A 25,924-nucleotide genomic window follows, 5' to 3' on the forward strand; every position below is an offset into this window, starting at 1 on the left:
ATTAGCTGAGTGGGTGGGGAAATCTAGATATCTGTTCCTGTCAGGAAAATATGAAAATGTTATGACACTTTGGTAATGACAAGGTTTCTATGACAACAGTGTCTGTAAGACTGCAAACTGCAAAGCCTTGTTGTTATTGGCAAATTAATGCATACATGCATTATGGTCCACGGAGGTTAAGCATTCATTTGGGTTAGAAGCTGAAAGTTATACAGCCATTTCTCTCTATTCACATCAGTGACCCTGCACACTCATTTCAAAACAATTTAAAAGGGTTGTATAATACATATCCATGTGGATTTCCAGTTAAATGTACAGTAGGCATTGCAAAGTGTTTACATGAATCTGATTTATTAAAGCAAAATGCAAGAACACTCACTTGGGTCAGACAGGATGGAATCAGTCTTGGGCAGGAACTGGTCACAGCGAATGCCCTGGAAACCCTCTTTACATCTGATTTGGAAAAAAAGAAAGCCACAGTTAGTAAAAAGTGATTTAACAGAATTTTTATCTAAAGCGATGTATTTTAGGGACAGGTTCCATGGGGTTAAGAGTCGTGCTTGGATTGTTCCTTGTGGGGATAAAAGCAGCAACCGTTTGGCTTTACTATTGAAACAAGTGAGTATTTTAACATTTCTGGATTGTCCTCATTCACTTCCATTGTAAGCAATGTTCTTATTGTTTACTACAACTAAAACAGTAGTAAAAAAAAAAATGTATTTGTAAAAAAAAAATGTATTTGTTATTTGAATTAAAGCTGTATAAAATAATATAATAATAAAAGAAATGAAAAATGAAAATTTGAAATATTGTCTTGGCAATACTAAATAAGTTAAAGGAAGTTGAAATACTAAAACTGAACTGAAATAAAAATAAAAAGGTATAAAGAAATAATCAAATTAAAATTAAAACTGAAAAAAAAACCTAATTAAAATATTAATAAACTAATTCAAATATTAATACATTTTATGATCAGATTTGAATTATATCAAAATAACACTGGTTGCAAAACTTTATTGCAATCCAGATTTGAGGAAAATATTTTTTGTGGTAAATAAGATTTGTTGTTTGCGCTTAACTTGTATTGAACTTGAAGTATTCTTTTAAACCACTAAGTCACCCCACCACTCTAATTAAACACTTTTCAGGGGCCAGGATGTTCCCTGTGCATCTCATAACAATAAAACTCCTAGACATAGAAAGCCAATCAAAGTGAAAAATGTTCAAGGGTTTTGGGGAAATCAGATGGGAGATCCAGACGTGCCATGTCACGCATCAGTTGCAGATGGCTGAAGATTGATTTGTAAATACATGGGCACAGTGAGTTTGCTGATTTTCTACTTCAACAAAGCCCTGACTGCTCAAATAAGTCTTCTCAGTGTTCACTAAATATGGAAATGAAATGCTTGTCTTTAATATATGAAATATGCATGCCATGTCCCTCCCAGCCAAGCTGTTTGCTCTCTCTCCAGCTCTCTTGCTCATGTAACTGCCCATGTGTTTCTCGCTCTTCCCCGCTCTCTCTCCATCCTGTCATCACTTTATCCTCATTTTTCCCTCACTTCTTGACTTTTCAAAGACACTGGAGGCTAATCCTGCTTTCAGCTGGTTGAGCCAGGAGAGCAATGTGACAAAGAAAAATGTCCCTGGCTCTAAATGGCACAAACAGAGCATATGCATAAGCCATGCGCACGAGCCTCAACAGATAACACAAGCCTTTGTTGTCTACAGCACATTTCATCCTTTTACAGAGGATCAAGTACTCAATTTAATGCTGCATATTGCTTATACTGTATGTTCCCAAGTTCCCAACTGAAACAATACATTTTAAAAGACAACATAAATAAAGATAATGTATTCGGGTGGCTCAGCAGCTTTCTCTTTGTATTCTGTGTGGCTTCTAAAAAAGAATCAGCACACGTAATAATAATAGTTCAATAAACAAGAACATCTTAGGTGTTTTCACACCTGTAGATTGTTTGCTTTATTCCAAAACAGAGACTTAAATTGTAATATTTATAGCAAGAGTAAAGGCTTCATCAGGACAGGATTCTTGCAATGCACCTCATGTTTCAGAGAAGAGCAATGGAAATAGGTGCTCTTTGATTTTCAACTGGGATAAGTAGTAATGGAGTCACCCAGAGAATCAGACACTGCTGCTTTTTACGTAACATATTTCCTAATATGAATTATGATACTGCTTGGTTTGTCGGTCCGTTGGTTCAAACTGCTTTTTTTACTACATGAACTGCTCCAGAGTTCGTTTTCAATATGGCCGAGGCCACCTCATTCAGGTAATCTTAGGCCGATTTCTTTGGTGTGAATCCGAGCATTATTGCTGTGTTCACTTTATATAGGCCTATGAAGAAACAATCCAAACGAAGGGGAAAAAAACATGCCAGGTATCGGAAAAAAGAAATCCTCCAAACGAGGAAGGTATGAAAACGCCCTTCGACAGAATATTGCCAATCTCTTCGTCTGTTTTTTCTCTGCCATTGACAATAGTCCCAAATAAAGCCATAGTAGACACTTTGCAACACAAACAGTAGTACTTAGTGGTGTTTTATCCTTGCTTGAATCAGTGTGCTGAATGAATAATTGAATTATTCACTCATAAAGACAGCCACTTGTATTGTTCCAGAACGAATCAGTGTTTTGAATGAATCGGTTGAATAAATGATTCAATTACTCAAAGACAGGCACTTGTCACCACCACCCACAGACTTGACCGTCTGTCAGGAACTTGCACACTCAGAAGTCTCAGTCCTGGCCGATCGCCCAACCTAACTAACTTACTTCACAACATTTCCCAAGCCGTGAATTCTCCTAAGTGAATTATTTTCAGTGACTTTCTTTTTGTCATGTACAAATTAAGCACTGTTACAAATAATGTGTTTCTGTGTTCATGGAACAGACTTTCATTCTGTATCGTTCCGATTTTTTCCTTATTACCGGAAGAAAAACAGAAAACTGATGAAACTGAATAATTCTGAATACATTTGAATAATTGTCTTTTCCCAGTCAAAACTGTAAATCCTAAGCGTACCAGCAAAAAATAAGCACGGCCTCATTCATAAAACACAAGCAGAACAACTTTCTATGTGAATTGTCTATAAAACCAATCTTACATAAATTGTCAACGTGTCAATTAACATACAGTAGGCACGATTTTCCAAATGATTCACAGAGAAATTTGTTCTTCTCATGTTTCCTATTAATAAAAACAGTCATAGAATTTTTACACCCTTGTCCAATCTGATGTTAACAATCATCATCCCTCACTCTATAGTGGAAATCTACATACGACTAATTTAATGTAACTGTCATAAACGTCACTGGTAAAGATTTTACACTAATTGCACACAAGGAGCTATATAGTCAGTAATCAAATCAGCAGTGCAAATGAGTGACTGTGCGCTTTACATAGGTCATCCCTGAAGTATCTGTGGTCAATTAATCGTTCCCCAATTAATGTGTCCACAGGCAAGCAGAGCTGATAAAGATCTGTGAGATAAGACACTACAGTACAAATTTACAGGAGGAGGATCATTAAAAGAGAGATCAAGTGCTATGGCAGCATTGTGAGGAACAGTCATTATGGGCACAGTATGAGCTGTGGCAATTGGCAAACAGTAGCAATTAAAATGTGGGGAGTGGATGGAAAGAGGTGGAGGTGTGGAACTGTGCCCAAGAGACCACATTTGGGCTGCTTCTCCCCTTTTATCTCGCCCAGCACAGACATTTTGTTCACAGGCTTGATTTATGTGTAAAGATGATACGTTTAACGCAGTAGGAAGCTTCCTGTTGCTCAGCATACAGTTGAAGCGGAGGTCTTTCTTTCATGCAAAGCTTTTCTTTTCTCTCGTGCACATTGTCTTCCATGGCTGAGTGTTTAGTTTCGTTTTATAACTTGAAAATTTTTAATACTTCTCGACAAAGCATGCCAATGTCTTTGAATTGACTAGGCTACGGTCAAACCTTTTATTTCTATTGTTCTGTTCTTTTTTCTTTACTCCATGAGGCCGTGTCATGTTACAGGACTCCCAGTGTGAAATCCTTTTTTACCGCATAATATAGACTTATATGTCTTTGTCACTTTTACGCTCCTCCCAACCCTATAATTTTCCTTGGAAATTTTGCAATTGAATATTCATTAGTCTCTGAGACCTGCAAATGAAAATTTTAATATTTCTCAAGGACTCAGAATGTATTGAGTGTTGCACAGCTTTTAATTAGCACCACAGTCATTAATTAGCAGGAACAAATGGGGGAGGGGGACGGGATGCTGGAAGGAGGTGTAGATCATTTTAACTAAGAGGCAGCTTTACAGGCACAGATAAATATAAATACCAAGCCTCCAGCTGTCAGATTCTTCCAGAATGTGAGAAGAACATGCACATTTAACTATGCACCGCTAATGATTAGGCTTCAGCATGTTTATCACAACTAGAGAACTATGTGAACCCATTTATGAAGTTTATAATTTCATAATGGGAAACGTAACAGACAACAGTACAGAAGCAAGATGCATAAATACTAATTAAAGCAACCTGATAGTTTATCATGAGAACCTTTAATTAAAAGGAATGAGATCTGGAGTATGTTTCCATGCTACTCACATAGGCGTTTTGAGATTTAGATCAAGCTGCTGTGTTTGATCATGTTATGTTCACAGCTGTTCTGTTTATGTTTTATCCAAAGAGAGGCAAATAACCTTAGTGCATATGGACATTTTTTAAGATATTTTATTTGCTGCATAAGAAATTACTCCACAAATCATTCACACTGAAGTTCTATGAGCAACAGCAAGCATCAAAATGACCTGACCATAATACAATATATACACTACAGTATTTTAACAAGTCTTTTTGCAGGTTACATTGTTATGCCAGCAACAAGTGCTTCTTTATAAGCGAGTCATTTGAATCAGTCACTCAACTGATTCGTTTAAACTCGCTAAATTCATTCAGGGACGAAACTGAGCTAGTCATTGAATTATTCAACCGATTTGTTAAAAAATGCTGATTCAGTCAGGAACAAAACAAAGAACAGTCTTTCATGAGTGAGTCAGTGAATCATGCCCTTTACCGATATGTTTAAAACAATGTCAACACCGTGTGTTGCTAGGGGAAGTGTGGAATTGGATGCTGCTGTTGCTTCGTTGAAGTTATATTAAAAACTTAGCTTTAAAACACATATTACCAAAATATCTGGAAATAATGCTTCTAAAAGGAAATTTTCTCAATATTACTGTTGTATAAAAGCAATATCACACTGTTTTTCTTGATTATCAGCATGGTTGTGATTATCTGAAGCACTCCGACAAAATAGCAACCTATAGGCTATAGCAGAAAATTAGACTAAGCTTTGTGTATATGTCTTAATTGACAATATTTGGAGAGTTTGAATTATAGAACAGACCTAATTTTAAACCTAATTAAAAGAGGCACAAAGTGAGGTAGTGTTTGTTCAAAGTATGAAGTGGCTTACCGGTATGTACCAAACTTTTAAAAGCACTGGGAGGGCATTGATTTACATTGAAGATTTGACATTTGAGAGAGCCAATTTCCTGGCACTCAAACAAAGCAGAAACTATGGATTTCCCTCTTGTAACCTTTGACCATTTTGTACATGATCATACCTGTGGCCAATTTCAACACGCACACAAAAAGATGCAATCGATTTGCAGTGAAAATATATTTAAAGTGCCAAACCATTCCCCAGGCCCCAACATTTCACTCAAGCAAAGACCTATGGACATCCCAACAACTTGTTCTGTTTAAACTATCATTATCACAGATCATCCAATGAGCCTGCCAGTGCAGCAGTGAAGTATCCATTATCGTTAGCACAGAGGCTAGCATTCACCTGCTGTGATCTGCTGAATTGAGTGAAGAGAACTTTGAGAGGGTGCAGGTACTCTGAAGTGCTCTCAGAGAGCCATTTTCTCTGTAGTTTAGCACCCCTGGTCAACCTGGCAGTATAATGCAGACAAGAGTGTGACTCTAAGAACATCTCAGCCTTCTCTGTCACTGGCCTTTCTCTGTGTGGTTAACATGAATGAGAGACAAATGAATAGGTCAGTTTTTTTGTGTGTGCCTAGACTGTGCATAGGTTTTTTAATTGGTAGCATGAAACCCAGAAAAAGTTTATATTAATATACCTTTTTTATATATTTGACTTTGTGCTATAATATTATAAGTATTAGAATATTGACTTACATACCTCAGTGTAAATGGGCTTTTATTAAGCAATTTACTTTTAATACAATATTTGCTCTTCAATTTCTGTGTAAAATGATTATCCCTCTCCATATTATTCAGCCTTTTTCTTTCTTTTTCGTCTTGACCGCATTGGTTCAGCAATAACCTTGCCTCTGAGATGATCGAATAGCACTTATTATCACTGCCAAGAGAGGGTCTGATTTCATGTTAGCTGTCTGAAACCTAGTTTCAGACGCTGGCATATGCACTATCCTCCGTTGATGAAAGTTAGAGGATAACAGGAAAAAGCAGAAAGTAATTCAAACCCATTATATGTGTTCAAGAACTGATACATAACGTGATTTGGGGAAATGGGCCCCCTTTACTACAACCCAGGATCACTGGAAATATGTGTCTGTGGCGACATTTCTGCAAAATAATATTAAGTTGCTTCTTACACTTTTCGAAACACTTTCAAAGTAAATTGTTCAGTGAGTGGCGCCATGAGAGAGATTTGTTTTATCTAAAACAGATGTATGAGAGTCTGTCAACATTTTATTATGTTGGTTGTTGTACATATTATGGTAGTTGGTAAATGAAATGTCTGGTGAATGGTTTATTGCATTGGAAAATAACGTACCACCAACACTAAACCCTACCTTAAATTAACCGATAACTTAAGCAAAAGCGAGATAAATACACATTTGCTGCTCTTTGAGCTCTTTTATCATGACTCGTGTTTCAATGCTGAAGTTCTGTAGGTGAGCTACTGAGCCAGTTAGAAATCCACACACATGAAGCTGGTGATGTGATGCAATTGTCAATGTATTAGTTAAAAAAACATGCACTATGGTAAGAGAGTTTAGAGGTCAAAACTTAGTATTGTGCAAGGAACTGCGTGAAAATAAGTATTTATTATTCAACAATATGTCCCTGTAATCATAAGTTGTTTATTGAATGTGTGACCACCCAGAATATTTGGGTCTCGAAAATATTTAAGTATTTGTATATATTGTATTTTGTATTTATATATGTCTATATAGACATATATAAATGCAAAATAAAATAGAGGGGTTACATTGGTGCCGTGACCCGGATGGGAGTGAGGTTTAGGGGGGTGAGTGTAACGGAGGCCAGCTAGTAGTTGCTGTGCGAGTAAACCTCACTCCTCTGATCTCAATAGGCGCTCTAGCGACAGATGCTAGGGGCTGCAGTCTTTACGCCGGAGACCTGGGTTCGAGACCCGCTCAGAGCGGGGTGAGAAGGACCCGGGTGGAGGGGTTAAAAATGCGTAAAAAAAAAGAACATGCACAGCCCCAATACCTTTCTAGCAACTATCATTGAATAGCTAGTAATGCTGCCTTAAAGTCTATGTTATGTCTGTTATGAAATGAAACAAATGGAAACAAGAACGTTCAAACTATGAACAAATGTGTATTCTATGACGAAGATTGTTTTAGTAACTCAGTATGCATTTTTAATAATGTTCAAATGGTGTAATATATGTGAATTTGAATCTGTACTTATCCATTTCCTTGCGAGTGCCATCAAGATTAATCTCTGGTGCCGTGCACTTGCCACGTGTGCCCGCCCACATGCTGTTCTGATTGGCTGTGATTTTTTATTGATTTTGTCGCATCTCGTAGTCGTGTCTGGTGTGGACAGACAAATTGCTTGTCGCTGGAATCTCGTTTAGTGTATGATGCCCAGTTTTTCTATGCAGTCATTTTCATAGTATAGGCAGGTGTATGATGCCTAGTGTTTTAAAATCTGTACAGACTTTAAAAGTCACGTAGTGTATTCCAGCCTTATGTGTACTGCAAATAATTTGCATAGGCCTACACGATTGTGTTGACTTTGAGACCTCTCTTCTTCTTTTTTTTATCAGCCTGCATGGCCTCCTTAAATAATTTACATTCTGGTGTCAGCAAACCTGAAAATAAAAGATAGCTTGACTTGTCTCGAGTTCTTATGTTCACCTTCAGGTGAACAACCTCATTTCGAAAAACGAGAGGAGATGGATGGAAAGCTAATTCTTCTCTTTCCTTCCTGAAGAAGTGTAAGGGCCTCTTCTAGCAGCTTGACTCAAGCTGTGCATGCACTCGTGTTTATGTTGCCATCAGCTTCAAGCCCGTGACAGGTGTTCTTTTAACTTTTAACATGCAATTTCAGCGGCTGCCGGCAGATGTGAGAAGAGGCGAATAAAATGAGATGACTATTGCACAACATAAATCAAAGATCCAACAGTGGAATCCAACAGAGAACATACGGTAGAAATGAAATCACTCATCTTGCCTTTTTAGCAGCTTTGCTCAAATCTACCCAGCCACAGCAACTTACTCTCTATTACAGCGTAAACACAAATAGCTAAATGCCAAGACATACTGACATGAGGTTGTGACATGTTTCCTTTTTCTCTTTATTTGGTAACCATAGGGGATAAGCTCAAAGTAAGTTCTCTACACACATAAAGCATGCAAGTAGGCACATGGAGTACCACACACAGCCCTGCCATGCTATACAATACTGTCCCCACAGTTATGAGATTGAGTTAAAGAGGCAGACTGTATGATTCTATTACTTTGAGATGGAAAAATGCTGAATGACAATTAATTGACTTTAAAGGTCAGCAGTCAGTTGTAACAAAACCCTTAAAGTCCCCCTGTAGTCATTAATTGTATCCCTTAAAACTCATCTTTGATCACCAAAATGACATTTAAACATTTTTTTCATGAAAAAAACCCAACAACTTATTGCCTTAAAATAGCTTGAATGAAACCACATCCTTGCTTCATTTAGTATATGCGGTTCTATAAATATGCAAATTAGCCCCACCTCCACTCACTCACACCAGATCAGAGATTCGCTTGTTGACGATCACACGTTGACGTGATTGGTTACAAGGTAGTTTGTGATGTTATAAATACCAGCGATTTCAAACTGCGTTTTTGAGACTGTTTTTGGTTCACTGTATTTTTAAGGAGACAGTACTCAGCAATGGTGTTGACTTATGAATTTGCGCATGGTTTGTCCTAAAGCATATTAAAAACACCACATAGACATACATAAAAAAATAAAAAAAACATTAAAAGCTTGATTTTCACCACAGGGGTCTTTAAGAAGATATTTTGAAGAATGTTGTTGACCAATTTCTGGTGAACACTGACTTTCATTGTATGTAAAAAAAAAAAAGAAAAAGAAAAAAAAAGAAGTTTGGAAAACACTTGGGTGGCTAAATTATGACAGAATTTCACATTTTTGGGGCACTATCCCTTTAAGAAAAATCATAATACCCTCAGTTATTATGGTTTTCTTAAAGGATTAGTTCACTTTTTAAAAAACTTTTGCTGATAATTTACTCACCCCCATGTCATCCAAGATGTCCATGTCTTTCTTTCTTCAGTCGAAAAGAAAGTAATGTTTTTGATGAAAACATTCCAGGATTTTTCTCCATATAATGGACTTCAATGGTAGCCAAACGGTTCAAGGTCTAAATGAGTCATTGACTCGAAAAAACATTTGTTCATTTTGATGAACGAGTTCGAACAGGAGAGTTCGCAAGGCGAGCATTTGTGCCTATAACACTTTACCTTTTTTATTTATTTTTGAAATGACCGATCGTTTCGCTAGATAAGACCCTTATTCATCGTCTGGTATCGTTTAAAGCCCTTTGAAGCTGCACTGAAACGGTCATTTAGACCTTGAACCGTTTGGTGCCCAGCAAAGTGCATTATATGGAGAAAAATCCTGGAATGTTTTCATCAAAAACATTCATTTCTTTTCGACTGAAGAAAGAAAGACATGGACATCTTGGATGACATGGGGGTGAGTAAATTATCAGCAAAAGTTTTTTTTAAAGTGAACTAATCCTTTAACTTAAGGAATTTGCTCCAACAGGGCAACTTTAATTTGCTGAGCTTGCCCATCTACATTGAGCTGTACCCATGGGTTCCATGCACCTATTTTCCTTGAGGGGGCACCAGTGGCAGTCATGACTCACCCAATGCCCAAGGCAAGATAAATTATGACCAAAAGGAAAAAAGTTCCCAATTTAGACTTGACGGTCTAGTGGTTGGATGCAAGGAGATATTCAAACTGAGGGGGAAAAGGTCAAAGATGCTCTGTCCATTCAATAAAAATGGCTGTCGGGTTCATGTTGCAGTTTTATATAATTATGTTTCTTGAGCATCAAATCAGAATGTTACAAGTATTTCTGAAAGACCATGTGACACTGAAGACTGGAGTAATGGCTGGGTCCAACCTGGTACTAGAAAGGTATAACTAATAAAGTAGCCAATGAGTATAGATGCTGTATAAATTCTCTTTCAATGTATACATGGAGAAAAACAAGGCTGTTGAGCCATAGTACATTCACTCCAACATGTCACATGTAACCTGACCACAGCATGAGTTCTGAATACAAGCAAGAGCTCAAGCCACCACAAGTGTGATATGACTGTTGATACTCCCCTTCAAAATGAAGCGCCAATAAAAGCTTGATAAGCAAATCATTTAAATTCCCTGCTTATCACCTAGCCTCCTCCAGAGCATTCAAATCAGACCTCTTATCTCTCTTTTTTAAATATTTCTATCCACTGGCATTCTTTATCAGATTAGATTTTTCTATTATTTATTTTGAGTAGTGCCATGCAAAATACCACTTCTATCAAACATTTTGTCAAGTGCATGTTATCAATCTGGATTTTGTTGATTCTAATCTCGGGTGATGCTCGAAGTCATGCTCATTGGTAGTAATCTTAGGCCCTGTCCACACGGAGACGCGTTTAGCGGTATACGTACACATTTTGTATCGTATTGCCGTTTCGTCTAGAGGGATCCGGTGTTTTGGGACACTGAAATCGCAATTTTTTAAACCGGGTCCCAGAGTGGATAAATCTGAAACCGACACCCTTGCGTTTTCGTGTGTACGGCCAATCCGTACATTTTGTGAAATGATGATGTCATCACACCATGTGTCAGCATTAGTCACACACCGCTACGTCACACGTAACAGCAACAACAATGGCGGACTATATGCTTGTGTTTGTGCTGCGGAAGCTACTGAGCCTATTAGCTTTACTAAAGCAAAATCTTCTGCTCCTATGATAATATGGTGAGCAATCTTCGTCTTCACCTTGCTGTCATGTTGGGTTCGTATAGAGCGAGCAAGGTTATGCACATGCTCCAAGTCTTCTTCTCCTTGTTTAGTGTATCTCTGTGGCAGAATAACAGCGCCACATACTGGTCTGGCATGTATACCACATCGTTTTTCAGTCGGTTTCATGTGTACGTATATATTTCTTGAGACGACGCCATGTTTGCAAAAAAAAATTTTGAACGAGGAAAAAAAAAGATTGGATAGGGAAAGCTCTGGCTTCGTGTGGATATGGCCTTAGTTTCAAGTAATTCATTTGTTGACCCTTAGTGTAATTGTTTGATTAATTTGATTCAAGTAGTCAGATCAGAATGACCAACGCTATCTCATGACCAATTCATACGAGTGAGTAAAAGGTGGCTAATTCGTACGAAATCGTACGACCTCATTCGTACGAATTTGTACAATTTGTCTAAACCCCAGTGATGGGTGTAGCGGTGGGGTCAGGGGTAGGTCATTCGTACGAATTCATACGAATTGGGTAATTCGTAAAATATGATTTAGCAAAAATCTTACGAATTTGTTCGAGTGAGGTCATATGAATTCGTACGAATTGCCGTGAGATCGTGTTGGAATGACCTAATTAAAACACATCAACACCAAAGGACATTTAAACAAACATTAAGCAAGCTGTATTAAGCATGTGAAAAAAAAACTAATTAAATGCTATTTTTATTAGTTCATCTTAAATATGAATGTTATTTTTTAAATAGGCCTACAGATTTGACAAATTTAAACATTCAGCCTCTTCCCAGCATGCATTGGGTTATACATAATTAATTTGCTTGCATTATTTGACTCTTTGCCAGTTTTATTTATACTGAGATTGTTGGTTATACATATTTAGTAACTTGTTACTTTGTAATGCAAGATTAAAATACTTAAAATGTCTCTCTCTCTCTCTCTCTCTCTCTCTCTCTCTCTCTCTCTCTCTCTCTCTCTCTCTCTCTAATGAGTGTTCCTGTGATGTATTTTATGCATTCAAGTATTAATATTATTTGGTCAATATTTTAAAACAAACACTTTCATTTCCAAGACACAATTAGGTAACACTTTATTTTGATGGTCCCTTTTAAACATACTATTGACTATAAGTAGCTTTGCAACTACATGCCAAATAACTCTCATTAGAGTATTAGTAGACTGTCTGCTTAATATCTGCCACATCTTTATTGTGATGCTCCTCCAACAGACAATATACTGACTATAAGTAACTTTGCAACTACATGTCAACTTATTCTATCCCTAACCCTACCAGTCTACTGATACTCTACTAACACTCTAGTGAGAGTTAGTAGAGATGTAGGTGCAACGTTACTTATAGTCAAATGAATGTGTTAAAGGGACCAACCAAATAAAGTGAAACCCACAATTATCATAAAAAATTCAAGACAATAATAATCCACATAACATTAATCATGCAATCAAGTATATCATATATATATATATATATATATATATAGATTCCCTAATGGACAACTGAGCCCAACATGGTTACTTCAAATGGGCGATCACTTCTACATTGGGCCAGGAAGAAAAAATACCCATTGGTTTGCCATGCTCAGCATCCTTTTCAATGATGTGTGCAAATATACTTGAGTTGAACATTTTCCCTCCTTTTATCTCTTTTTATTGTACTGTAATTATACATGCATACACAAATGCTATACGAGAATAATTATGACTCAGTGTCTCATGTCAATAGCTGTTAAATGAAGCCTCAGCAGAACATTAAGTCAAGCAGTAGGGAAAAATTAGCTTAAAATAGCTTGTATGCAACAGAACAGCCTTGTGAAAAGTGTTTTAGTCATAATTACAGCCCAAAGTGTGTATTATAATATACAAGTTTCCAAACATGTTTAATACAGGAGTCATACATAAGTCAAGTAAAGCAAAATAACCATAAAAAGTCATCAAAAACACCTCCTACAAAACATGACTTTATTATATTCTAAAAAATAAACAGGCCTATCTATTTTTGTGGTGCATAACAAAAAAAAAGGCAACAGTTTGCATATGCTTAATTGTAAATTAAATGTAGAAAATGCACTGACTCGTGTTACAATTTCGTGACATTTAATACATTGATTAGTTTTAAGTTATGTTTTAAGTAAGTTGCATCAAATTCTATGAACATTTTATGCAATAAACCTTATGCACTTTATCTTATGTTTATAATAAGAAATGCATCATGAAAGCCTAGTGTTTCTTGTCTTAATCTAACAACATCATCAAATGGATACTCATGAGCTAAGTCACACTAAAAAAATACCTTGACTCAATGTGACTATTAAAGGGATACTTCACCTCTGGAAAGATGAATGTGTATTTAAAATGGGTCATTTATGTAGAAGAAATATGAAATAATTTTTGAATTTGGAGCTTTCTAGACTGAGAAAAGCCAGAAAATGTACTTTTGGCTTATGTGGATGAAAGACAACAACTCCCAGAATGCACTTGCTTCGCTGCCCTAGGAGGCCACGCCTACCGGTAACGGAGCGCAGTAGTTAAACAACAAGTCTAGGCTACTAGTGAGTCTCCGTGATGAGTCTGCCCGGGATTTCGAGATTGCCCAAAATGTCCGGGATTCGGCTTTTGCGCTCTACAGTCATCATTCATTATGTTTATTGTGGCGAGCAGGACGAGGCCGAGGGCGTGATTACTGATGAGAGACACCTGTGAGACGCACCGGTCTCGTATCTCTCACGGAGGAGCGGGAATTTTCTTAGCAATGTTAAAACGCACATCAACCGATCACTTGTTTAGCGTTCATTTAAACACTACATTCAGATTCACCAATCGGAATGAATTCAGTTAGATTGAAACAAAAGGTGTGCATGTAAACAATGAATGGCGACTGCAGAAAGCAAAAGCTGAATCCCGGACATTTTGTACGATCTCGACGGCCGGACATGTCCGGGAAAAAGAGGATGAATGGTAACCCCCTACTACTCAGCTTTCTACTACTAAGTTAGTCAGCTTTCTCCACAGAACAAGAGCCTGCTAGCTTAGCTTCCAAAAAAGATGGCTGACACTGTGTACATTCTGTGAGTGAGATCCCACCCTCTATGGGCAGGTTGAGAACATGCGGGACAGCCCCTACTACTGGCTGTAGTCTTTAGCCTCTGGCCAAAAAATCCTCCGATGACGCAAAATGACGATTTTTGTCATTTTGTCACAAAAAATACATAAATCTCACGTCTCAGGGGGATATGAGGGTGGAAAGCACGGTAATTTGAAAATACTACAGGTTTTCTACTAATACAAAGCTTAATGGTAAATCCTGAAGTATCCCTTTAAAGATAACTAGGGTAACTCACTATAACTTACATTCAAATATAGGGAAAACTCGTCCTGAAATGACAAGTCAACAAGCTATTTAAGTGTGACAACAAAAATCAACAACAACTGTGCAAATAAAACAGGCAAAGAATTGACAAACAATGCATAATTATTCATGGCTCCATGAATGCTGTGAAAATGGCGAATTGGCCTGAACCACAAAGCCTTTTTTTTTCAGTGTAGGCCTATTTGAAAAAAATACAAGTAATAAAAAAAAGCTGAGTTAATTTATATTTTTTCTTGATTATTTATTTTATTTATCAAATATATACACAATTATATATATAATATAAATATATATGCTTTTTTCCAGGCTCCTGCATTTAACCACTGGGGGAAAAAGTTTTTCCAAAAGTCTTATTCTCTACTCCCAATTTGATTCTAGGTAGAGTGAGGAAACTCATTAAGGTGACAGTGCAAAGCAGAGAAAAGGGTGAAATAATTAGAACATCAGAAGAAGACACTTACACAGCTGCTCTAGCCTGCCTCGGGACTGGCTCTGTGGTTTGATATTAATTACAGGTGCTCAAACACACACGCACACACACACACACACACACACACAAATATACACACACTCCACTCACAAACATCTGAGGTACCTTTCTAAATTAAGAACGGCAAATTCATGGTTTTTAGGGTTTCAACCGAGAAGAGAGAGAGAGAGAGAGAGAGAGAGAGAGAGAGAGAGAGAGAGAGAGAGAGAGAGAGAGAGAGAGAGAGAGAGAGACGTCCTAAGAGAAGAGAAGAGAAGAGAAGAGAGGAAAATTAAAGCAGTCTGTTATGTGGCCTGTTTCTTAAAAACATCACACACTACTCGAGGGCCCTTTCAAGAGGCATCAAGGTATTTTCCAAAACCATCATGGCCGTTAATCCTTATTTTAAATTACAAATATTTTGTGAAGAAGTAGCTTTTACATTTCAATGATATCAAAATGTGACCGGTTTGTGAAGTAAAATGTGAGGGCTGACTAAAAATAGTTTGGAAAGCTTTGCTTCATGAGCCTTGGCTTGTACACAGACAATTTCTGCAACCAAGCCAAATTCAATAAAGTCCAACTTACCATAATCAAGGTTTATTGTTCCATCATGCACTGTATACATTCAAAAGTTTGGCTAAGATTTGGAAAAATTGTTAATGTTTTTGAAATAAGTTGCCAAGGCTGCATTTATTTAATAAAAAATACAGTGTAAACAGTACTGAGAAAATAAGTATTTTAAATTGTGATAATATTTCAATTTTAATATATTTTAAAATGCATTTTACCTGTAAAGGCAAAGCTGAATATTCAGCAGCGATTACTCCAGTCTTCAGTGTCACATGATCTTTCAGAAATCATTCTAATAAGCGGATTAAGTGGTCAATTTAAAAAAAAAATGTATTTACAATGTTGTGTAAAAAAAAAAAAAAAAAAAAAAAAAAAAATATATATATATATATATATATATTTCTTTTTTCCAGGATTCTATGATGAATATAACGTTCAAGCATTTATTTGAAATAGACATTATACATGTCTTTAACATCACTTTAATCAATTTAATGCATTTGTGGTGAATACAATTATTAATTACTTTAAAACAAAAATATTGAATGGTAGGCTAATAATTTAATGCATCATATGGTAACATCATTGGTTTTATTCAAGTTTAAATTCAATGTGTTACACCAATATATATACTGTATTTTTTTTTTTACAGTGTGACTACTAGCTCAGGTTGCAACAAAAGTGATTTTTTTTTTTTTGCATGGGTCCCGTGAGTTCACATAAGCCCCTGAACTGTGCAACTGTTTGGAGGTGTAGGAAACCAACATCACAGATGAAGGAGGGATGGGAAAGAAATACGTGGGAGAATAAAAAGTATGTGTGTGTGTCACACAAAGAAAGCGAAGGAGAGTGGGGGGATAAAATGCTTGAGTTCCCTGCATATTGCCTGGGTGCTGGTTTGGCGGGTGCCAAGTAAGCCCAGGCTCCATCTGGCCATGTTAGCACAGGCCTCTGAGGGGAGAACTCCACTGATGAGTCCCTGTTCATTCCAACACTGACAGATGCCTATGGCGAGAGTGAGAGAGCGGGAAAGAGAAAAGAGAGTATTTCTCATTACCTAACTAGATCCAGGAACTTACACAACTCACGTGGCAGCTTGTGTATTGATGAGATGAAGACTCAAGCCACTCTGACGGAAAAACAGAAAGAAGCTTGGCATGAACGAGACTCCTGGTGATGGGAAAATGTCTACCTTTATACCTGATGGAGGACGAGCATCAGAAACAAATGCCCTTCTGAAACATAAAGTGCTATCTGTCCGAATCAGTCACACTGAAAGCCTGATTCAGCGGCAGCTGCCACATGTGTCAGGAAAACAGACTACCTACTACAGCAAGGTTTGGGGTGACATCATGAACAATCAGAAGAATACCATGTAGCACTTGGTGTGGTGACCTCTTTTTTCCAGTAAAAATGTCTAAATGCATTAAAGGGCATATTGCAGGTTAGAGGACCCAACGAGTCAATGTATAGAAAAGTAATGTAGGAACTAGATTTTCTTTAAAATATACTTATAAATACGCTACAGAAGCTTCTGGAGTCGTTTTTGTGAGAAAATGTTACTTCCGCCTCTGAAAATGGGCGTGGCGGGCGTGACGTAACGGGCGGGAGAGCGGTCGATTCAAACAACAGGAAAACAATGGATCGCAATGACATTTCGGACGCTGAGGAAGTACTTACTCGTATGACGGTCCACAGCCATAAAATTATGAGCCTGCTATGCTGCCAAGAGAGCAGGACAGGCCAGGACTAATGTCAGACAGAACGGTCAGAGACACCATGAGTTGTGGTGTGAGAACCAGTGGAGAACAGGACAGGTGTCTTGGTGAGAGACGTGCTTATAGATATACACGTTCGCTAACGATATACACTGTGCTCACAATATTGTACAGATTATTACCATCGTATATCAGGCCAGCAGACATTAGTATTTTTAGGGTAGATTTATACTATTAAATGTATAAAACTATACTTGAGTATATTTCTATTGTACTAAAAACATACCCAAGTAGGCTACATTTTTAATACATATTTTTCATCTGGGTTATAACATAAACAGAAAATTAAAATTTGAATATTTAAACAACCTGAGTAATTTTGTTTTTCAATTACTAGTTGCCCCTATTTAGGGCATGACTACATCACACTATTTGATGCCATTGGTACAGTATACGACGATCAATATTGTTGCTTCGGCATCCCATGTTGAACTCCATCATATCGCCGGGATGATAATCCTCCGATCTGAAGTGAAAGCTACACACGACCGCGTTTCTCGAAGCCGATGCGGAAGAGAAATCCCGTCTCTTCACCTGCACAAACCGCACAAGGCACGAAAGATATACAACAACACCGTCCCTTTTCTTGTTATGGAAACCTGTGGACTCGATGTCCTGACAGGCCAGAGTTTTTGCAACCTCCACAAACAATAATTTACCATGACGATGATAAATTTAAATACAAAAACTACCGAAAACACACTGACTCACGGCCGCTCTCACTGAATACCAGCCTACTCTGCACTGAGCCGAGGCTGAGGCTCCCTAGCGTGACGTAAAATGACGCGATTTTAAAAAAAAAAGCCGTTTTTACGAGCAGTCCAAGAAACGCTCACTTTATCTACTAAATTAGTGCCCTTATGTCGTTTTAAAACATTTTAAATCCTGCATTAACTTTTCATATGGTATTTTCATACAAGGTTATATATTAATTTAGATTTTTTTTAACCTGCAATATGCTCTTTAAACCTTCAAATAATATGCTTCATGTGGTAACATCTAAATGTATTATTCAACTCAAAAATATGATTTCATATCACTGAATAAACTTATACATTAAGTTCCACAAGACAAAATAATTTATAGAAAAAAGCAGCAACCTAAGATAACAGTTGCCTGTTATCCCTGTTAACACATTCGATTTAGGTTTAAAAACAGAACAAGAAAAAAACAATGAATCAATGTGATAAGAAACATAAACTTGATTCAAAATGTGACCAGTCAGTAAAATAAGTTAATAAAATAAAAAAATAAATTGAAAGAAATTAAAACTTTTATTCAGAAAGGATTCATAAAATTGATCAAAAGTAAAAGTAAAGACATTCAAAATGGTTCAAAAGATTTTTTTTAAATACATGGTTTGTTTGAACTTTTAGTTCAAAACTGTTTGTAAGGACATTTTAGATCTTGAATGCCTCTTTTTAGAATATTCTTTTAGTCATAGCATTTTTTGATCAATTTTAAATTCACAAAGAGCATCCCGAGACCCTACAATTTCATATTCTAACTTTAATGCCTTTTTTCTTTTTGGAGTATATCAAAGTCATCACTAGGACTTTGTTCTAAGCACAAATGGTTTCGGTGTTTACTATGCACGCTTAATGGTTTCTTGCTGCTTAGCTATGAAGTAAATCAGCCTTCCTATCTATCTGCAACGGATCATATAGAGGTCAGCATGGCATAAGACGCTTGCTTGGAAATTGCTTTAAATTGAGAAAATGGCTCCAGTGACATGAACATGTACAAGGTTAGACTGGATGCCAGCGAGATTGATCCAACTGTGCGGGGGTTTGCTATCTGGAATAGCTCTGTTCAGAATCTGCTCTGGTCCAGAAGTGGGCGGTCTGCTGCTGGTGATCCACTCCATTTGAGTGGGCAGGAGTCTCCCCTTCTGCTGATACCATGCTCATTATCGCAGCTCTAAAACAGCCGGTGAACATCTGGTACTGGTAATGCAATAAAATACATACTGCCCCACACTTGTATTTACCACAGCTCATGTGAAGACATCTGGAATGAGGACATGCACAATGGCTGATAAAAACAGGATATGCAATTTTATTTTTTTGCTGATTTAACACTTCCCAGTGTATAATGAGGACTGCACTTTAGTACACACTGTCTCTACACACTTTTATAGTGTCTGTGTATAAAGACGTGAAAGCAGCTCTAGTATCTGGGACGAAGAGTTTCTCTAGAGATTTGAGCACCCAGTCTGTTTACCAGCTCTGTATTTGATATGATTAAAAGAAATTGAGAGGACAAGTAGAGGTGTGTTTTGGGGGGGGGGGGGGGGGGGGGGGTTCAAAACCACACACACACACACACACATGTTGGGCAGGAGCACTGTCTTTACAGGTGCTCCAGAGCAGTAATTCAGCAAAATGCACATAAATACCGATGCTAGTTCAGAGAGAGAGATATAACTTTAAATGCATAAAATAAAACAAAACATTTTCTTGCTTTGTTTACCCATCAGTTGCTTTCAATTCAATTCAATTCAAAATTCAATTCCAAGAGCTCAACATGTTTATATGTTCATATCTAAGCCTTTTAGGAGCTTTTGCAAATGTATCAAAGGTAATTTACACTGCATGCCTGGGACTTATTGCAAATAAATGTATCCATTTTCAGTTTGGGAGAAGTGCCAGCAATTTTAATAATAACAATACATATAGTATAGAATACTACATAAAAATGTAGCCTATACACAGTGCATTCGGAAAGTATTCAGACCCCTTAATTTTTTTCACATGAATCTACACTCTAAACTCCATAATGACAAAGCAAAAACCAGAGGGATGAGAGTTTTTTTTGGCATTGGATTGACCAACATATAGAACAAGCCAATCATCCATATGTCAGTAGTGGACTTCATATTAATACATTTCCAGAAAGTGCTGAACATGCATCGATTTACATCAGGATCAAAAGAAAGGCTGGTTTCACCTGTGCTTTGGGAATTACACAGAGAACTTTGAAAGGCAGAGGGCAAAAATGAAGGCTGGAACCTTCAAACAAATAAACACGGTTGAAAGAACCACGCTCTATGGTAATTGTGCAACTGTTTAGTCAAAATCCTTTTCATTTCAAAGAGACTGAGGTGAGCAGACAGAGCAAATAAAAGAGTGCTGACCAATGTTTATTCTCCCTGACTGATACCAAGATGAAACTGCACTTGGTAGGCATGTGCCCTCTCAGCCCAGAACATAAAGAACATCCAGTCTGATTCTTTTGTTGTATTCTTAAAACTGACATTCGTGTCTTCCAAAGTCTGCTCGAAAAAAATCTATTACATTCATCTGCCGAGGTTCATTTGCTCATGGTTTCTCCTTGGCCTTTCTGTATCCCCGCGGAGATTCATCTTTACTTGTTCTTTGAAATAACCTTCTGTCTAATGAGCATGACCTCAGCCAGGTTTAATTAAATAATAAATGGCCCGATTCCTTTCAGTGGAGTCTCTGCCCGATAAGAAGCTCTGTAGAATCACGCGAGTGCTTTACTTGACTGTTTCCCATTCCCGCACCAGCAATCCAACAGACAGTGAATAACACAACAGCTATAAATGTCCTTTATGAGCACAACACTATGAGCTCAATATTGATGTGGGTGGCTGAACTAATGGAGCTGCCCGGATTCTGCTGCTAGTAATGGCGATTGTAGATTTAAAAGCAGCATTTATTGGTATCCGTGTAAAAATATGTTCCAACCGAGGTGTAAAAGTTTAATGAAAAATACAGTATAATGAAAGTGTAATGGCTGAATCAAATGGTGGAGTAAAAGTTTTGACAAATGATATTGGCAGCAAGTCGGCGCTCCGTATACAATATTTTAAGTGAGTGTTTGTGTGTATCTGTTAGCGGTGTGAATCTCAGACTGCCCATTTTGCAGCTGAAGTAGCAGAAGGAGATTCGGTTTTCTCTAAGCAGCTCAGAGTTCTATTGCTGCCCTATAGCTGGATTTCCAGCCCTTCTGAAATGTAATGGATGACTGGAGGAGGCTTTGGAGCCACATGCCCCAGCCAAACACTCCGAAAGGCCACAGAATCCCCACTGAAAGTCAGGCCAAGTGTTTTGAGGCTGGGTCTCAAGGATCTAAGACCCTCCAAGTCTTTTATAGTCTTCAGCCATTCCAAAGTTAAACATTTGTAGGATTGTAGTACATATCTGTAAAGCATTTGTACTGCTAGTTTGTAGACTGAATAAATAGTGAAAGCAAAGTAAATGTTTTATTCAGATAATACTTTATTTGTTTTGTCTTCCGTAGAGTGACAATATAAGCCAATTATTTGCAAAAAGCTTTAAAAACCTCTGGACTACAACAGTAGGAAGAAAACAATAAAAAAAGTTTATTTGGATGTTTTTTTTTTAAATTGATATTTAATTAGGATTTAACTAAAATGTAAATATTTTTTTTCTGTATATAAATGGATCATGCATCCAGCTTTGCCATCACAGGAATAAATTAGGTTTAGGGGTAGGGTTAGTGGGGGTAGGGTCCATAAAACATGGAAACCTTACATGTGCGTGTGTGTGTTTGTATATTTGTATTTTAGCGTAATTAGTGCCTTGAAATGTATAAATGCTGTTGACTAATGCTGTTAAAATATTGGCACTGAAGATAGTCCGAGATGGGCTGAAACGTTTACTTTTTCATTTTTTTCTTTTTGTGCACAGTCACTTTTTCATATTACTCTCATTAGCAGCTGACTTAATATGTAAACCAAATCACTTCATTTAAGCTTGGCTTCATTAGTGTTCTGTACACTCCTGTGGTCCTTACAGGCCACTGGACTACCAGTGGACTCTTCTGATATTTTTTCTCTTTGCTCTAGCCACCTGGTTACCAAGGAAACAACCTCTGTACCATATGCCCGGTGTTCTATCGACAAATCTGCCTTAAGAAATGTGTCCACCATCTTGTTACTGTCGCCTATCCAAAAAGGAGCTGCTCCTACACCATTAATGATGTCAGTGGTTGCAGAACTCAGAGGCCACAGATCACTATACAGCCAATAATGTGCTTATCAGCTTCAACTACAGTCAATCAGATGAGATTTGTAGATGTAAATGAGGACACCATCCTTATGAGCCAACTGGCTTTAAATGGCACATTCCACGTGCACAGGGATCTATATCTTTATTTTAAAAAGGGTATATTGTCTCAGTAGCACTTAAAGTTTAATTTCAGTTGATTAAATTGCTGTCTATGTAGGGGACACAATCTAAATTTGTGTTCTGAAGATGAACGAATGTCTTACAGGTTTGTAAATAATGTAAGTAAAGTAAACAATGACATAATTTAAATTTTTGGGTAAACTAACCCTTTAATCTTAACATTTACTATATATTCACTATAATTTAATATATTCTATATATTTAAGATCCAAAGTTGAATCTGTTAACAAATATTTTATTAAAAAAGGTTGTTTTTGTATTATTCTTTTGTGTAACGCATTAACTAATGTTAACAAATGAGGCCTTTTTGTATTGTTTTTTTTCTTCTTTTTTAAGGGATGTTTTGTATTGTTTGATCTAAATTTAATATGAAGTAAACACTTTTTATTTGGCTTGTTTTTGGGGTAGCCAACTTTAAAGGCTCTCCTTTAAGAGTACCGACGCCAATTTACAGAAAACCTTTTGAAATAGCAAAAAGGTTACCAGTCGATGGAAGCCATTCCAGCTCAAAGTAAAAATATAAAAGGTAATTTAGAGAAAATTAAGTCACATTGCGTGGTATAAAGTCAAGTGGGACAAATAAATCACAAACCTAAGATTTTTTTATTTATTTTTTTACTCTTAAGCGGAAATGGGCTTCCAAACCAGTCAAATTATTCTCAATAATCTGGTTATTTAAAACAAGAATCTGATGAAAAGCTACCGGTATAACATAACTGTCAATACATAAGTTATGAGATTGAACACATATAAGCCCATTACCCAATCAGAGACATAACATTATGCATGTAAGAGTTAGTGGACACACAGTGATACATCATAATACATCATAAATGACATCCATGCATGGAATCATATGCTTTTTTTGTGCCCCGGGTCTCTGGAAATATCCTCTTTGCTGCTTTAAAACACTGCACATAGCATAAGTATCTATTTACATGCAAATAGGCAGTGCGGGGATCTTCTCTGCTTATCTGTATTATGTATATACAGCTCATTCATGTCAGAGAACTTCACTGTTGTGTTTTCATCTCAGAGCATCGTCCCTGACAAAAAAACTAGAACATAGAGTGGTCTATTACTTCTCACCTTGGGTGAACAAAAAAGTGCGCAGAAAGTAAAGATGACAGAAAAGTGTGTCCACTTACAGGTTAAGCCCCTCAAAAGAATTATGATTTGTAGTTACTTTGTTGTCATGGCAACAGCCACGTAAAAGCCAAACAATCAGTCAAAGCAAGTATAATGGAGGACAGTTGTGAGGTCCCAGAGAGGACATCCACAGCCCTTGTGCTGATTGGCAGAGATAAGGATACAAAGCAAATTCTCTGGTCAAGCAAGTGATTGAGGATTTAGACAAAAAAAAGTCTCCATAACTATGACCTCTCGGGCCACGGGAGGGGTTTTATTTGCATTCGTCTGTGGGGGTTTAACGCGCTGAGGATTTGCGATGGTGTGCTGATGGAGGCAGCATTGTTGCAGAGGGGGCTGTTAATTACTAGGATTAATTGATGTTTTGATTTACGTGTAAATAGGGGAAGCTGTCAGTACTTGACACCCAGGGAGAGATGGCATGAAAGTGGATTAGCGTTGTAGAAGCACCCAGGCTCTCATTAAGCGTGAGAATTCTAATGTAATGTAATGAGAAGCAGCTTAAGCAGGCTAATGCTCGGGCTAAAATATTAGCTCCTTTGTAGCATGCTAGAGTCATTACCCACATTGCTGTTGCCATAGTTACGGGAAGACAGGTAACTGTTGCATTAACCATGCGAGATGCTGTAGAAAATACAAAGTGATGTGTGAGGTGCACAGAGAGGCCACACGAGGAATCTTCCAAAGGGAAAATATGAAATCTCATTTTGTGGAGCAAAAACTAAAGCAGGGTGCACGGGACGCCCCCACAGTATTGATGTGCAGGAGGGCTCACAGCCTATGCAGGGGCCCCTTCATGACATTATGAGCATATTAGATTATGGTTAACAGTTCCTTATATTGACACTAAAATAAAAATAAAAAAATAAAAAAATAAGGTCGCTGTTTGGATTTAAATAGGCAAATGCTTAAGAGTCTATGATCTTTATTGAAGTAATTATCACGTTTCTAGCATGTTATTGTTTATATGTTTTAGATCTTCTAACCCTAATTGATGGAGTGTTTAGCTTTTCAATAATTAAACAACCATGAAGACACATCATGGCCAAATGCCAGGATGACAAAGCCAAGATTTATCAGGCTCAAATTCATTGAAAGTCTTTGGGAAGTGCCGGGGTAAACTCTACAGAGCACTTGACTTTTACGTTGTCAATACAAGATCATGACCAAAAATAAATACACCTCTTGATGGAAATAAGTGTTGTGATGTGCATCCTAATAAACAAAATAATCATTACAATAATGATCCAAGCATAGACTTAAGTATCTGCATATTTAAATCCAAAAAGCAACTTTGTTGGGGGCTGGGCAGTACACACACACACACACACACACACACACTCGTGCGCGCAATACATACGTACTTTTGGCGTGGGACCACTTGCCTCTATTACATCAAATGTTATTGATGGTAAAATACAGAGACAGAGAACAAAACTATAATCCTCTAAACCATAGGTTCTCAAAGTGCGGCCCGCGGGCCAATGGCGGCCCACCGAAACATTTCTGGCGGCCCGCGATAACATCTGTAAAACTGTTAAAACTATTGCTTTGAAAAAATGAATATCTCCGTTTAGTGGTGTTTAGCGGCATCTATAGGCATAAGCGGTAATTACATGGTCCGACCGACCGATCGCACTTGACCTCACTCCCAAGGCCACCAGGAACAGTGGTTGTCTACACAGGAATAGGAATCGTGGCCAACCGAAACCAGCACCACAAATCCCATTGCAATTTAAAAGGGTATGTTAACCAAGTAATCAATATTCAACGTGACTTAATAATAATCTTAACAATGTCAAGCTTATTAATAGCCGCGTTTCCATACCTTTCAAAATGTTCGCGGGCGCGAACACTTGCATTTTCCTATCAACAGTGGAAACAACTTAAACTAGTCTATCATTTCTGGTCATACAGAAAATAATAATGCATTATTCGCAACTACTTTTATTTGTGTAAACTCATAACAAGAAAACGTGCTTTTGTAAAATAAAATAAAATAAAACAATCAGTAGGCTAGCCTAGGCTACTACGCGCTTTCATGATCTCCGTGAACTGGAGCGCGAGAACT

General features: G+C 37.4%; 1 protein-coding gene across 1 annotated transcript in view; it reads right to left on the reverse strand.

Annotated features, from left to right (window-relative positions):
- LOC130089131 (pro-neuregulin-3, membrane-bound isoform) overlaps window positions 1–25,924 on the reverse strand; it is a gene marked incomplete at its 5' end in the record, with an annotated part of 132,232 nt that overhangs the window by 62,660 nt on the left and 43,648 nt on the right. The window contains one exon of the mRNA XM_056256257.1: window positions 380–453. Coding sequence (XP_056112232.1) covers window positions 380–453 — 74 coding nt within the window. The remainder of the gene's footprint in view (window positions 1–379; window positions 454–25,924) is intronic.

Source organism: Rhinichthys klamathensis, unplaced genomic scaffold (genome assembly GCF_029890125.1).
Source record: "Rhinichthys klamathensis goyatoka isolate OS25496 unplaced genomic scaffold, OSU_Roscu_1.1 h1tg000126l_1, whole genome shotgun sequence".
NCBI classification, from domain to species: Eukaryota; Metazoa; Chordata; class Actinopteri; order Cypriniformes; family Leuciscidae; genus Rhinichthys; species Rhinichthys klamathensis.